At 41.3% G+C, this 14,729-nt stretch overlaps 1 protein-coding gene across 1 annotated transcript in view; it reads left to right on the top strand.

Annotated features, from left to right (window-relative positions):
* The window catches only part of exosc9 (exosome component 9), a 73,023-nt gene extending 62,011 nt beyond the window's left edge, over window positions 1–11,012 (top strand). Inside the window, exons 9-12 of the mRNA XM_060851366.1 lie at window positions 494–636; window positions 2,548–2,723; window positions 2,805–2,883; window positions 9,135–11,012. Coding sequence (XP_060707349.1) covers window positions 494–636; window positions 2,548–2,723; window positions 2,805–2,883; window positions 9,135–9,234 — 498 coding nt within the window. The 3' untranslated portion in view covers window positions 9,235–11,012. The remainder of the gene's footprint in view (window positions 1–493; window positions 637–2,547; window positions 2,724–2,804; window positions 2,884–9,134) is intronic.
* Window positions 11,013–14,729: the final 3,717 nt, after the last annotated feature.

Raw genomic sequence — 14,729 nt, forward strand, 5'->3', positions numbered from 1 at the left:
CAGTGATTCTATACTGTTGTGTATCTCGAAGGCCACGTTGGATATCACTTATCTGAAGATTGGAGGCCGAATCTCCTTGAGTGCTGAAGTGTTCCCTGACTGGGAGGGAACACTCCTATCTGGCCTGTCGACACTCCACTCTCACCTTCTGTACAATCTTTTGATCTCTGCCTATAAGTTCTGTGCCTGTGTGCTTCTCTTCACTCCACCTGACAAAGAGCAGTACTCACAAAGCTTGTGATTTCAAATAAACCTGTTGGACTATATCCTGGTGTTGTGTGGCTTCTGACTTTCTCCACCTCTGTCCAACACCAGCACCTCCACATCATGGAATTTCACATGGTGTACTGCAGGGTCCTGGCTCCCTTCCAGTAAATGGTGAATGTTAAGTTGTAAAACGAAGCTCAAGCAAATTTATTCATAATAATTGTAAACCCAAGATTTTATGCAGAAGCTTAATAAATTATCTCTAAATTTTGCATTGGGCAGGAAGGAAGGTGGGAAGTTTGGTTTTGCAGAATCCATCCCAAATAAACGAATCACTGCCTTTAAGCTGGATGAAGCTTCAGTGGCTACAGACGGTGTTGAAGAACAAGTTGAAGAAATTGTATCAAAGGCTGAACCATCCACACGACAGTATCTTTTACTTGTTACTTGTATTAACTTAAAGCTGAAGATTAATTTGCTTTAAAAATTTATACCTGTATTGGAATTAGCTTTATATTTACATTTTTAATGGTTCAATTTAATCATTTGTTGCCATCATGTTAAAACTCTCATTCAAATCCTTGTTTAAACTTCTAATTTGATTTCTAACATAGGTCTGCATGCAGAGCCAAGGTTAGAGTGTTGCTGGAAAAGCACAGCAGGTTCTGAGGAGCAGGAAAATCGGTGTTCCAGGCAGGAGCCCTTCATTGTTTCATGATGAAGGCTCCTGCCTGAAATGTCGATTTTTTTCCTGCTCCTCGGATGCTGCCTGACCTGCTGTGCTTTTCCAGCACCACTCTAGTCCTGATCTCCAGCATCTGCAGTCCTCACTTTCACCACATAAGTCTGTGTGCATCAAACATGCTAGGATGTTGCATATAATGTTCTGGAGCAGCAAAAAGAAAAATTGCAAAGTCCACCACTGTGTTTGAACGAGGGAAAAAAGGGAAGTCAAACGTGCATTTATGTAGCCTGTTTCACAACCTTGATTCATCCCAAAGGGCTATACAAAAGTATAGTCAATGTTACAATGCAGCAAACAAAGCCAATTTGCATACAGCACCATCCCAAAAAAGCAATGTAGTAATTACTAGATGATGTTTCTTTAAATCGGGTTAACTGAAAGATAAATATTAGCCAGGATAATAACTCGCATTTTTTCAAGTGAGTTCAGTGGCTTCTTTTACATTCCTTGGTTTAACATTTCATCTGAAAGGCCACACCTAAAGAAGTGTAAAGACCTCCCTCAGTACCTCCCTCAGTACCTCCCTCAGTACCTCCCTCAGTTCCTCCCTCAGTTCCTCCCTCAGTTCCTCCCTCAGTTCCTCCCTCAGTTCCTCCCTCAGTTCCTCCCTCAGTTCCTCCCTCAGAATGTCAACATAGCGTTTTACAAAATCCACCAGCTTCTGATTCCATCATGGAATTGGTACAAAGTGAACATCCGCTAATAATTTTGTCATATCTAACTGTTCTACGGCTGACAAGTAATTTGGAGTTGTGACTGATGAGTGAGGTGAAATCAGATGAAATGATGCTCTTGTGGAGCATCCACGCTGATATAGACTTGACGAATGGAATGGCCTGATTATATACGATAAAACCATGTTACTTGCATTAGAATACATTCTTGAAGATATTATGACATCTCAGGTGAATTGCTGTCAGTTAAGTTTTGAGTGCAGTCCCTGATGTAAAGCAGGGTAATTTGCATTTCCGACTACCTGAAGGCTTCCCTCGAGAAATGTAGCAATTAGATATCAACAAGTGGAAGATCTTCATTTGAAAGAAAAATGTACTGACTTTAAGAGTATAGATAGATGGGCAACAGTGACAACAGGATTAAACACCTTTTTGTACAAGGCATAAGATCTCCAAGTTGTGGAGTGAGTCTGGCAGCATCTGTGGAGAAAGAAATGGAATTAATGTTTTAAGTCCAATGTGACTTTTTGGAAATTGGTGCAGGTATAGGGAATAATGATGGATGTCTCAGATTTTGATATTTTACTTCTGGCATGTTATGTAAATGTATTGTATTTATAAGCACTAGGCGTATTTAGATATATAGGTACATACCACTCGCAAAGAGGGGTTACATGGCAGAAGGCTATGGAAGTAATACAGGAAATGAGGGCACCATCTCATTATTTGTGGAGTACAAAACAACAACAATGGTGAACCAAGGCTACATTTGTAAACTGCTGTATCGAAACTTCAATGTACTAAAACCTTAGGTACCCATCAGTTGTAGCAATTAATATAGTTTTGAGAAAGTATAGCATACATTGTTTTTTGATGAAGGTTTTATGCTGCTCGGGTAATGCTTTTCTTAACTAGAAACAGTATTCCAAAACCAATTGTGCGTGCTCCTGGAACAGGTCAAATTGGGGAAGGGATCCAAAATGAATGGATGATTGATGAGTTGGAGGAAGAGGAAGAAGATGAAGAGGATATTGTTCCCGAACCAGGTGCCCAGAGTTTGGGCACTGATAATGAAAGGGCAAACCGACATACAGATGGTAAATGTGGCACACTTGCATGGTCTAATGTTTGGTTTAGAATTGAAGACTTGCTAACTACTTGTCTTTTTTTTGTCTAAGCTGAGGTTATCCAACTGTCAGACAGTGAAGAAGAGGAGGTTGTAATACTGGAACCAGAAGGAACAGAAAAGAAAGGAAGGTGGGTTGCAAAACCTGTTAAGTGAATTATTTGAACTTTTATTTAAAACTTAAAACCCAACTGGCGGTTAAGTAAGGCAAATTATTTCTATGCCACCTGGGAGGTTTGGCTGGCAGTGCTGGCAATGGTTAGCTGAAGGTTGGGAGTGAAGTGGAAGGTTCCAAAGCTGCGATCGATCACATATTCACACTCCACAGCCCATCATTTTCTGCCTGGTTACAGTTGCTGCAGCTGGCTCTCTCCTGGACAAGAAGGTCATGGCCAAGTCATTGTGGTTGCATGAAATTTTAAAAACCACCTGGTCTCCATTGTACCTCCATGTGGGTGTGTGCGTTCTCTTTCTCCATCGTGAATCAGCAACCCGCAATGCTGGAGGACCTTTCATTGACCCTTCAGCATCCATCACCCTGGCCCTTTGAACAATCATCTTCATCTTTTGATGCACAAGTTCGACGTGCCTGTGGTTTATTTTCAGCTGAATAACAGGGAAATAGTTTTTAGTTGTAACAGTGTTAATATTTTTATTGAATCAGAATTTTAATTATGCCCCAGTACCTCCATTCCATCAATGTCAGAAACAGTGCCTGAGAGATTTTTCCCTGATGCTTGCACCATCAATTGGACTTCAGTTTGGGGCAGGAAGATGGTAGTTGTAATGGAGCTGTTGGGGACATGTGGGAGGGGAGTGGGACTGGGACTGCCTGAAGAACCTCCCATTGAATTTAAAGGACTATGCAAGAAGCCCTAAATAAGTCATCACACAGCAGTAATACCAGTATTTTTAATCAGCTCACGTTAGATTAGATTAGATTCCCCTACAGTGTGGAAACAGGCCCTTTGGCCCAACCAGTCTACACCGACCCTCTGAAGAGTAACCCACCCAGACCCATTTCCCTCTGACTAATGCACCTAACACAATGGGCAAAATAGCATGGTCAATTCACATGACCTGCACATCTTTGGACTGTGGGAGGAAACCGGACCATCTGAAGGAAACCCACACAGACATTGGGAGAATGTGCAAATTTCACATACACAGTTGCCCGAGGCCGGAATCGAACCTGGGTTCTTGGTGCTATGAGGCAGCAGTGCTAACCACTGAGCCACCATGCCACCTTCTAGCATGATAATGTCTAATGGAATCATTAAACATGAACTCCTATGGAGCCTGCTGCTTGGGTATGCTGCAGAGTCCAGATTTGAGCATAAATCGGATCTGTGGAGATCAGGTGCTGTTATAGTCCTCTGGCAGTGAATTTCTCAGAATTTCACAATGTTAGGACTACAAGATTTTAATTTTAATTTTAATATTGGTGAGCACAAATGGTACAGTCTATTGGATTCTGGGACTGGAAGAAACTGTACTTCTGAGAGGCTTCACCTGATTCAGAATGGAATCGAGATCCCAGTGGTAGGTTTAAAAAAAAATGGTGAGGATGGAACTAGGGAACGTAAACTGAAGAAAAATATTGGTATATAAAGAGAGAACAATGACAGGAAATGTTTAAAAATAGTGAGTTCAGAGAAATATATTTAACTTTGAAATAGAACAAGGTCAAACCTAGCTGATAATGAGACACCATAAGTGAGTAAAAAGATGTGTAACATTGAAGTTAAAGGAACAGGTACATACAGGCTGTGCACATTCTAAGATTGCCTGTTGTAGCATTGTTTTGCTTTCCCATCATTCGCTTATTGGGACCAGAATTCTTGTTGCAGGTACCAAGATTTGTATTACCTTAACTGACTCGATTGTTGCCATAGAAACTGAAAAGGTAATAAGGAATATTTAGCATGGATTTCAAAAAGGTAGATTATGCTTGACCGATCTTATTGAGTTATTTGAAAGAACAAATAGACATGGATAATGCATTGGATATTCAGCGACTTCCACAGGCCTTTGATAGATTCATGACTGGTAGAAGACAAGTAAAAGGTTGAGTATCTCAAAACTACCAAGAATAAATCAGAAACACTTAGGTGTTAAATTACATCTTGTGGTGTTGGGTGGCACAAGGTCTTCCACGAGGATTGGGAAGAGAAAAGGAAGGTAGACTTCATTGTCTTGTTCTATGGCTGTGACCGTCACTGTGGCCGTCACTGCCAGGACCTCGAGGCATTGATAAGTATTTTTAAGATGTAGTCATTCTTGTAATGAATGAAACCTGTTAGCATATTTCCATACAGCAATCGCTCTGAAACACTAATGTAATGATAATCCAATTTGTTCATGTGGTATTGATGAAAGGATAAATACTGGCCCCTGTTCAAAATCAGGAAGCACTTGGGCAGAGTAGGTAAGAAAAAGGCTGTGCTTGTTAGGAGAGAAATAGAGCAGCATGAGACACCAAATTAACACGATGGGCCACAGAAGGAACGGTGATATGCAGGATAGCTTTTCCAGCAGGGTTAGAATCTGGAATATACAACTCAGATGTTTTGGGGTAAGATTTGATATAGAGGTCTTTTATTTTTTTTAAAAAAGAGAATTGAATGATTATTTGAAGAAAATGAATTTCGGGGCTCCAGGGTAAAGGCTGGTGATTCGAACTGTGTGACATGCTGGTGCAATGTAAAGACTGTCTTCTGTGCTGTAAAAGCATTCTATAATTCTAGGATTAAGGGTGGCGTGGTGGCTCAGTGGTTAGCAATGCTGCCTCGCAGCGCCAGAGACTGGGGTTCGATTCCAGCCTTGGGTGACTGTCTGTGTGGAATTTGCATGTTCATCCTATATGCCTGCATGTCTTTTGACTGGGTGCTATGGGAAAGATGTGTAGATCTGGATGAATTGGTCATTGCTCTGTAGTGTTTAGGGATGTGCAGCCTAGGTGGATTAGTAAATGTGGGGTTATGGGGTTGGGGGTGTGGTAGGTCTGGTGAGATGTTCCTCAGTGGATCAGTGCAAACTTACTGGGCCAAGCAGCCTCCATCTGCAGTCTTTGACATTGGGAAACCTCCACTGCTACTGTTCAAAATAGTGCTACAGCATGTTTACCTTTGAAAGAAAACTGGACCTTGATTTAATATCACATATAAAAGGTGGCATCAACCAACCGTGTGGCACCAACCAACCGTGCCGCATTCCCTCAATAATGCACTGGAGTGTCAACTTTAATTTTATGCTTGGACCTCTGGAAGGCTTTTCAGATTCAAATCTTGTAAATTGAGAGGAATGCCTTCAACTGAGCCACAGCTGGTGCTGAAGTTGGAACTGCTATTGATCACTACTTAACAATTTGGATTCTGGAATCAAAGTTTGAGAGTGATGACAAATACTAAGAAAGAATTTGTGGGCGGCACGGAGGCACAGTGGTTAGCACTGCTGCCTCACAGCGCCAGAGATCCGGGTTCAATTCCCGCCTCAGGCGACTGACTGTGTGGAGTTTGCAAGTTCTCCCCGTGTCTGCATGGGTTTCCTCCGGGTGCTCCGGTTTCCTCCCACAGTCCAAAGATGTGCAGGTCAGGTGAATCGGCCATGCTAAAATTGCCCGTAGTGTTAGATAAGGGGTAAATGTAGGGGTATGGGTGGGTTGCGCTTCGGCGGGTCAGTGTGGACTTGTTGGGCCGAAGGGCCTGTTTCCACACTGTAAGTAATCTAATCTAATGTTCCGAAATAGATATCAGTAATGAATCTTGCTGAATGGCTATATAAGTAGCAATGTAATTCAAAACCCAAGTATGAAGTTGTATATTTTAATGAGGAGCCACCCAGTTCTTGGAAGATGAGTCTAAATGTGTTAGCACAAAGGAATATTTCTGTTAACGATGTATCTTGTCAAAGTTTTTCATCTTGCACTTATAGGGACAACTCGCAAAGATATACTAATGTCAGGGGAAACCACATTTTTTTTTTCATTTTTAATTTTTTTTTCTCTTTTTTTTAATTAACCCCCACACTACTGCCTAACTGCGGTAGTGCTTATTTTTTCCCCAGCACCCATGGTGTGTGTGTGTGCAGGTGTGAGACACAAGGTGCACAAATCTTTATTTTAAATTTCCACCACCAGGAAGATGGGAAACACCCGAGTGGCCAGTGACAAGCAATGCCCTTCACAAAGGGTGATGCTGCGAGATCAAACAGACACTCCTGTTTTTTTTTCTTATTTTTTTATTTTTTTTCTTAAAGGGCTACAATCCTGGTCTTTTTTTTTCATTTCCCCCACACTACCGCCTAACTGCGGTAGTGCTTATTTTTTTCCCCAGCGCCCATAGTGTGTGTGTGCAGGTGTGAGACACAGTGAGAGACGCAAAGAGCACAAATCTTTATTCAATTTCCACCACCAAAAAGATAGGAAACACCCGAGTGACCAGCAGGGAAACCACATTTATATTGTATGAGGAAGCATGCTGATAGGTTGACATGAGAAGTTCAACAATTAATGCTAACTGGCAGTTAAGGAAGAGAGATCTTAAACTTGAAAGGGTTCAGAAAAGATTTACAAGGATGTTGCCAGGCTGGGAGGGTTTGAGCTATGTGGAGAGGCTGAACAGGCTGGGGCTATTTTCTCTGGAGCGTCTGAGGCTGAGCGGTGATCTTATAGCGGCTTATAAAATCATAGGGGTATGGATAGGATAAATAGACTAGGTCTTTTCGCCAGAGTAGGTGAGTCCATCACTAGAGTCATAGGTTTAAGACAAGAGCGAAAGATTTTAAAAGGGAGCTAAGGGGCAACTTTTTCATGCAGATGGTGGTACATGTATGGAATGAACTGCCAGAGGAAGTTGTGGAGGCGGGTACAATTACAACATTTAAAAGGCACTTGGATGGGTTTATGAATAGGAGGGGTCTGGGGAGATATGGACTAAATGCTGGCAAATGAGACTAGATTACTTTAGGATATCTGGTCAGATTGGATGAGTTGGACTGAAAAGTCTGTTTCTGTGCTGTACATCTCTCTGACTCTAATTATCGAGCTTTGTTTAAATCAGGCAGGTTGACTGATTTTGGTCATAGCATTGTTGAGAAATGAACCATAGAATGAATGATATATCTGTCTGCAAAAAGCAGGCTTCTGTATATTACATGTGCGTACTGGAAGCTACAAGTGTGTCACACTGCAGGGCTTGACTGATAATATTAAATTAGTTGCAAATGCAATTCCAGGCTTATTCAGGGTTACTTCCATAACTGGACAACGTCACGGGCTGGTTGGGAACAGTCAGTATCTACCTTGTCTGAAAGAGCCGAAGGGATATGTCATTTCACACAAGTGACCAGTCATTTGGATGTAGGGTCTGTGATACTGGCATTACACAGACATTCAAAATCATATCCCCAATCATTCATTTGTATGATGTGCAGAGCAGTATCAACACTTGTCTTGATAGCAGCGTCCCAGAAGTCCCGTAACTGCTGCTGTTAGTGTTTGGGATACCTTCAACTTTCCACGGTAATCTTGGGGAGACTGGGTACTTTACAGCTCCCAAAGTGATGGTTCGGCCTATTTTGTGAGTTTGCACAATACAGTGAGAAATGATCTGACCACGCCAGCCGTTATCCTGCAGGATGACATTGGGCCCTATTTTGACATCAAACAAATGGCTCCTATTTACAAGCTCACCCATAAGGCCAACTAATAACACGTGGACCCTGCAGGAATCCTAATGTGTGCAGGCTTGTGGCAGACTGTAATACAAAACCTGTCCCTTTTTCTCAAGCAAAATGCCAAAGAAATGCCATTTGACTGCTCCGTTTCAGTGCAGACTGGAGGCTGGTAAGCCGTGTAAGGAAGTCCTTGCATGCAGCCATGAATTCAAATGTTAAAGGAATCTGAGGGTACAGATCCAGAAATGATGAAAAATAGTTATGTGGATTAAAAAACCTATAAAATATAAAAACAAAACATTAGGGTTCATAAATAGAAGAACAGAATTCTGAAGCGAAAACGTTGAATGTTAAGCTTGTATGGAACCTTGATTTAGACCATGAATGTATAGTATGCTTGTTTGTGATTTGCACGTTTTTAAAACATAAAGATGTTAGAAAGTGTGCAAAAGACCATTTACAAAGATGTGACCAAAACTAATGAACAAAACTTACCAGGGCTGACCAATTGGGGTTCCTGTTCTCTTTAAAAGGCAACATTGCGAGTGATCTTAGAGAGGTTTTTAAAATTATGAAAGGGTTCAGTACAGTAGATGTAGATGAAATGTTCCAGTTTTCATTCAGTTGATGAATTTTTTCTAAATCAGTAACGCATTTGACCTAATTACTGAAGTTGATGATCAATTGTTTTTGTTTTATACTTTAGAAAAATAAATTCTGAAGACACCCAGCAAATATCAACAAATAAAGTGGTGCCAAACAATAAAAACAAGAAAAAACAGAAGAAAAAAGGAGCCCAGTTGTGATGTTATCTGTGAAATAACGATGGAACCTTTTGAAGCTATACTGAAGTGCATTACTTTGTTATTCATGTTAATGTTTTATCCTTGGAGGAGACATATAAAATTGCACCGTTGCAAATGTAAGAAATGGGTTTGAATTGATATTCTTTACGTTTGCTTATTTGTAACAAGTGACTATTTCAAGCGTGTAAAATTTTATTTGGATAAATTCATTTAAATATTCTTTTGGGTCTTTGCTAACCATTTATCGATACCGGGTGGCTACTTCTCAGGGATTTTAAGTTTTAATTCATTATGCCTGTGGTTATTTTAGCAGTTCCACCTTTGTTGCTAATTAATGGTTCAATGGAACTACTGCCATTTGTACAGATATTGCCCATGAGAGCCTATATGAAGTAAATTTTATCTTTATTCCTCAACTTTTTAAACTTGCCTTTGTAATCCTCTGTTCAATCAAGTCTGTTAATATGCCTAAATGTTGTTGGCCTGTTTAAAATGTTGTTTTCTTGAACAAAGTCCTGTGGAGAAATTTTGAAATTGACTGAACAGTTCTGAATTACTCATTCTTACAATTAAAGGCTTGTGTAATCATTCAGAATCTGACCATTATGTTTCACTGTGCTTTCCATTTTGAGTTTCTGTTTTGTGTGCAGAGTAATGAACAATAAGCATTTCTGAAATCCCTTTTTCATCATCATATACCTATAGGCACTTCAGTGGCATAAGGAAAAATGGATACTGAGCCAAGGAAGAAGATAGAGGGCTATTAATTGCTCCTTAAGGGCCTGCATTGGGAGTGAGGTGCTGGTTACTCATGAACCTTTCTGCTAGGAACGTATTGCTCTGATGATCTTGGTTGTGTCAACCCACTGACTTATTTGTCCTGCCCCCCTCTGGAGGGAAAGTTAGATGGAAATTTAAGGAAGTGGGCTAGGTAGGAGATCTGAAAGGTTGCTATCTGGTCAGTGAGATGATTATTTTTACTGCTGCGATGTGATCTTGCCAGATGTGAGTCAGCGGTAGAATGATGGTGGGTAACAAATTAGTGGCAAATAGGTAGCAGCAGCACAGGTAGATATTGTCAAGTCCTTGGAGGGCAGTACTTTCAGTGAGACCCCCTTTGTTTCCTTGCATGTCACCACCCTGTAGCCATCTGCTGTGGTGGGAATCCTACTCCAGAATGAGAACCTTGCAGCTGAGGCCCCAAATAGTTCTTAATGATTTCATCTGCCATTTACAGGTGTCTCCAGATTCTGCCTGTTGCTGCGATGCCTACTACTTCCATTGGAGCTGCTGACCAAACTTTTGGGTATCTGACCAACCTTCTGTCTTTAACTGGCCAGCACTGAGAGAGCCTTTTTCATTGGTCTCCAGTGAGCTTGAGAATGTAGGCGATTGGGCACCATCAGGAGAGATTTTGAATTGACTTTTGTTCCCAATCCCTCTAACTCTCTCCATAGCTGGTAAGATTCATCAGGTACAGTTGCCATAATCCTAACCAACCATTGATCTGCGCTCATTAGAGGTGAGACAACTGGTGGTGATTTAACCTGGGGGACACCAACTCCAACAAGGGGAGAGGTTGGGAAGATAGGAGCTTCATAGTGTCCTCATCCAGTGTTGGAATTGAATCTGGATTTTTGGAATCACTGGATCTCAAACCAGCCATTTCACCAACTAAGCTAACAGATCCTCCCCCACCCCCATAACTAGATAAATGAATGAGTATCTTGTATCACTAAAGCTGAGCAAATTGTTTATTTCAATATTCTCTCCTTGCAGACTTTTATTCAATAAACTTGATTTATTTTTCAAGTTGAAATGTTCCTGTATTGTGGTAAATGTTTCTTTTCGTGCGTTTTTAAGTGAATGTCACATGTTAATTTTGATTTGTTCGTCAACATATAATAAACTCCGGTCTGCCCAGGAAATCAGGTGCCAGTTAGCTGCAGCGGCAGCACAGTGCCTCAGTAGTTAGCTCTGCTGCCTCACAGCACCAGGGACCTGGGTTCGATTCTAGCCTTGGGTGACTGTGCAACTCCACACAAACATTCTCCCCGTGTCTGCATGGGTTTCCTCCGGGTGCTTTGGTTTCCTCCCACAGTCCAAAGATGTGCAGGTCAGGTGAATTGGCTGTGCTAAATTGCCCATACAGGGTAGGGAAATGGGTCTGGTTGGGTTTCTCTTCAAAGGGTTGGTGTGGACTTGTTGGGCCGAAGGGCCTGTTTCCATGCTGTAGGGAATCTAATCCAAAAAAATACTAGTAATGGCTGAGACCTTAACTCATTGTTGCTACAAGGTGAGTGTGTATTTTAAAACTGTAGGATCAAGACTGCTCATAAATACTGGTATACCTGGCTGCAATACTGGATTTCACCTTTCAAGGTAACTCTTTAGAACTATCCACTATTCCCTTCCAATGGCCAATACCAGCAAAGTTCCCAATATCCGCATCCCTGAATCTGGACAATGGTGACTTTACCAGGTTATACATGTTGGGATTTTGTTTTGTTTTTGTTTAAATTGTTTTTCCAAACTTCAAACAGCATCTTTAACATACTAAAATGTCTCAAAGTATGTAATTTAGCACCAGAAAGTAAAATAATTGAGGAGCATTAGAAAAATAAAACAATACTATCACAGCTGGTCAAAAGGCAAGTCAAAGAGAAAGCTTTTAAGGAGTATTTTAAAGCAAGAGTTTTAAAAAGAATTCACGGGCTGTGGATGTCACTGGAAGGGCCATTATATATTAACTATCTTTAATGGACCGGAAATTCGACGTTTCGGGCCAGAGCCCTTCATCAGGAATCTGGCTCTGGCCCGAAACGTCGAATTTCCTTTTCCTTGGATGCTGCCTGACCTGCTGTGCTTTAACCAGCAACACATTTTCAGCTCTGATCTCCAGCATCTGCAGACCTCACTTTTTACACTAACTATCTTTAATGGCAAGTAGTGGTGGTGGTGCTGCTAAGTGTCTTTTAAAAACTTTTGTTGTCTTTGGGGTAGTGATATACCCAAGGCCATTATAGAGTTCCAAAGTTTTCCCAGCAACATTGAAGAAATGGTGGTTATTTTTCCATGTCGAGATGCTGTGTGGCTTGGAAGGAACTTGCAGGTAGTGGTGTTCCCATGGATCTGCTGCCTTGTAAGTGGTGCAAGTCATGGATTAGAAAGAGTTGCTGCAGTGCATCTTGTAGACGATTGATGCACAGTGGCAGCAGTGTCAATGGTGAAGGGAGTGAATGTTGAAGGTGGTGGACTGGGTGCCCGTAAAATGGACTAATTTTTCTTGGATGGTGTTAAACTTCTTAACTGCACCACTCATCCAGGTCAGCAGAGTAGATATGACAGTGAGTTGCTCACTGCATAAGTCCTAATGTAATGTGTTCTTGTAGCTGTAGTACTTTTATAGTTTGTCCCATTTCTGTTTCTCATCAATGGTAATCCCTCAGGATGGTGGGGATTGCGTGATGGCAATACCTTTGAATATCAAGGAGCAATTGTTAGATTCATTCTAATGCCTTGAAACACTCAAGATTGCCTCTTAACTCAGGCAATATATAATTGCCATGCAGTTCAGTGGCTCATATGTTACTTGCCACTAAGCACAACCTGGATGTTGTCCAGATCTTGAACTTGGCTCACCCAGCCCAGGAGGAGGGATGCTAACTCCACCACAAGATCCCTCCTAAAGGCTTCTGACTTCCAGCAACTCAAACTGAGAGTGAGTGTGTGGGTTATTGCTTTAAGTGCCATTTGATAAAATGGATTGTCAACACTTGAAGGATTTTAAATAAAAGGCATAGAATAGAGTATTGAAAAAAGAATCAATCTCCAGATTCAGATTTAGATCAGAATATTGTTTCAGTATTTCAGAAGTCACAAATGATGCTGAATATTATGCAATCAGCAAACATCCCCCTTCTGACCTCTTGATGGTCATACAACACAGAAATTGACTTATTGGTAAAAACATGCCAACCCTAATACCAAACTACACTAGTCCCATGTATCTGTGCTTGGCCTATATCCCTTCAAATCTGTATCCAAATGTGGTTAGTGTGTGGATTGAACTTCGAGGAAGTGATGGACATAGGTAGTTAAGCTTACAAGTTACCCCTCATCCTATGCCTCCTAGTCTTGAAATTCCCAACCATTGCAAAAAGACACCTGCCATTCACCTTATCCATGCCCCTCATGATTTTATAAACCGCTATAAGGTCAGCCCTCAACCTCCTAAACTGCAGTGAAAGAAGTCCCAGCCTATCCAGTTCTATGACTTGTTCCAGAACCTTTTCCGGCTTGATAACCTTCCAATCCTAAGCAGCTAAAAATTGTTGGGCCAAGGACAGTAGAGTGACAGAGCTGTACAACATGGAAACAGACCCTTTGGTCCAACTTGTCCATGCTGGCCAGATAGATTATCTTGAGAAACTGGAGCTCCTGTGGCACAGAGTGCCCCAATTTCTGAGCCAGGAAGTCTGGGTTCAAGCATACTTGCCCCAGAGCAGGAAAAGGGCCATGTACAGCAAATAATGCCACAGACTCCAACAATGATTAAAAATTGAAGGTTCTATAATTGAATATATGTGGTAATTACAACAGGACATAAACTGACATCTCAGGTAAAGTACAGGTATGATCTGAAACTTATCAGATCAGTACTGCAAGATGACAAAGGCCACAACCTAAACATTCAAGGGTACGTGGCATTTCAGACAGACGAAAAGCTGGGAAAGATGGAGGGATAGCTCAGCTAACTAAGTGGGGGAATGACACGGTGGTTCAGTAGTTAATACTGCTGCTTCATCGTACTAGGGACCCGGTTCGATTCCAGCCTTGAGTGACTGTGTTGTTATGGACCAAGCCTGACCGTTCAAAATGTTCTTAAGCAGGCAGTCCCAGACCACAACTTTGTAATTTGTTTCGGTAAGTGTAAAGTGAAAACTACTCGAAGTTAGCTAGATTGACTACTGGATTTTAAAACAGGCAAAAATTTATTGACAAAATTACACAATGAAACACAGAGCAGAATAAAGAACCCCTACAGAACTCAGTCTGTCCAAATTAGACAATTATGCTGTTCCGAATATATACAACAGTCCCAATAAGCAAACTCCCTTTAAAACCCAGTACAAATGGAGCACATGCTTATAGGTTGAAGTTGAAGGGTAGAAACAGCTCACTGTTGAACTCCTCACCAGTTCATACTGAACTAAAGCTGCTCAGCTCAGCTAGAGAGCTAACCACTGTCCTTTCATTATACAGGTTACCTCTAAAACATGACCACTTTGGCCTGAAGTCTCATCTGTTTACATACAAAAAAGGATCCTTTTCATCTCTGTACCAAACCAGACTGATCGGAGCCCGGCCCGGTTTATTACCCCTCTGAGAAAAAAAGGACAGAGTCTCCTTGAGCCAAGGAACAGCTTTTAGTTAAAAAAAAATGGGACTAGCTTTGTGACAGTGTGGAGTTTGTACATTCTCCGTCTCTGCGT

The sequence above is a fragment of the Hemiscyllium ocellatum genome, chromosome 36, assembly GCF_020745735.1.
Source record: "Hemiscyllium ocellatum isolate sHemOce1 chromosome 36, sHemOce1.pat.X.cur, whole genome shotgun sequence".
NCBI classification, from domain to species: Eukaryota; Metazoa; Chordata; class Chondrichthyes; order Orectolobiformes; family Hemiscylliidae; genus Hemiscyllium; species Hemiscyllium ocellatum.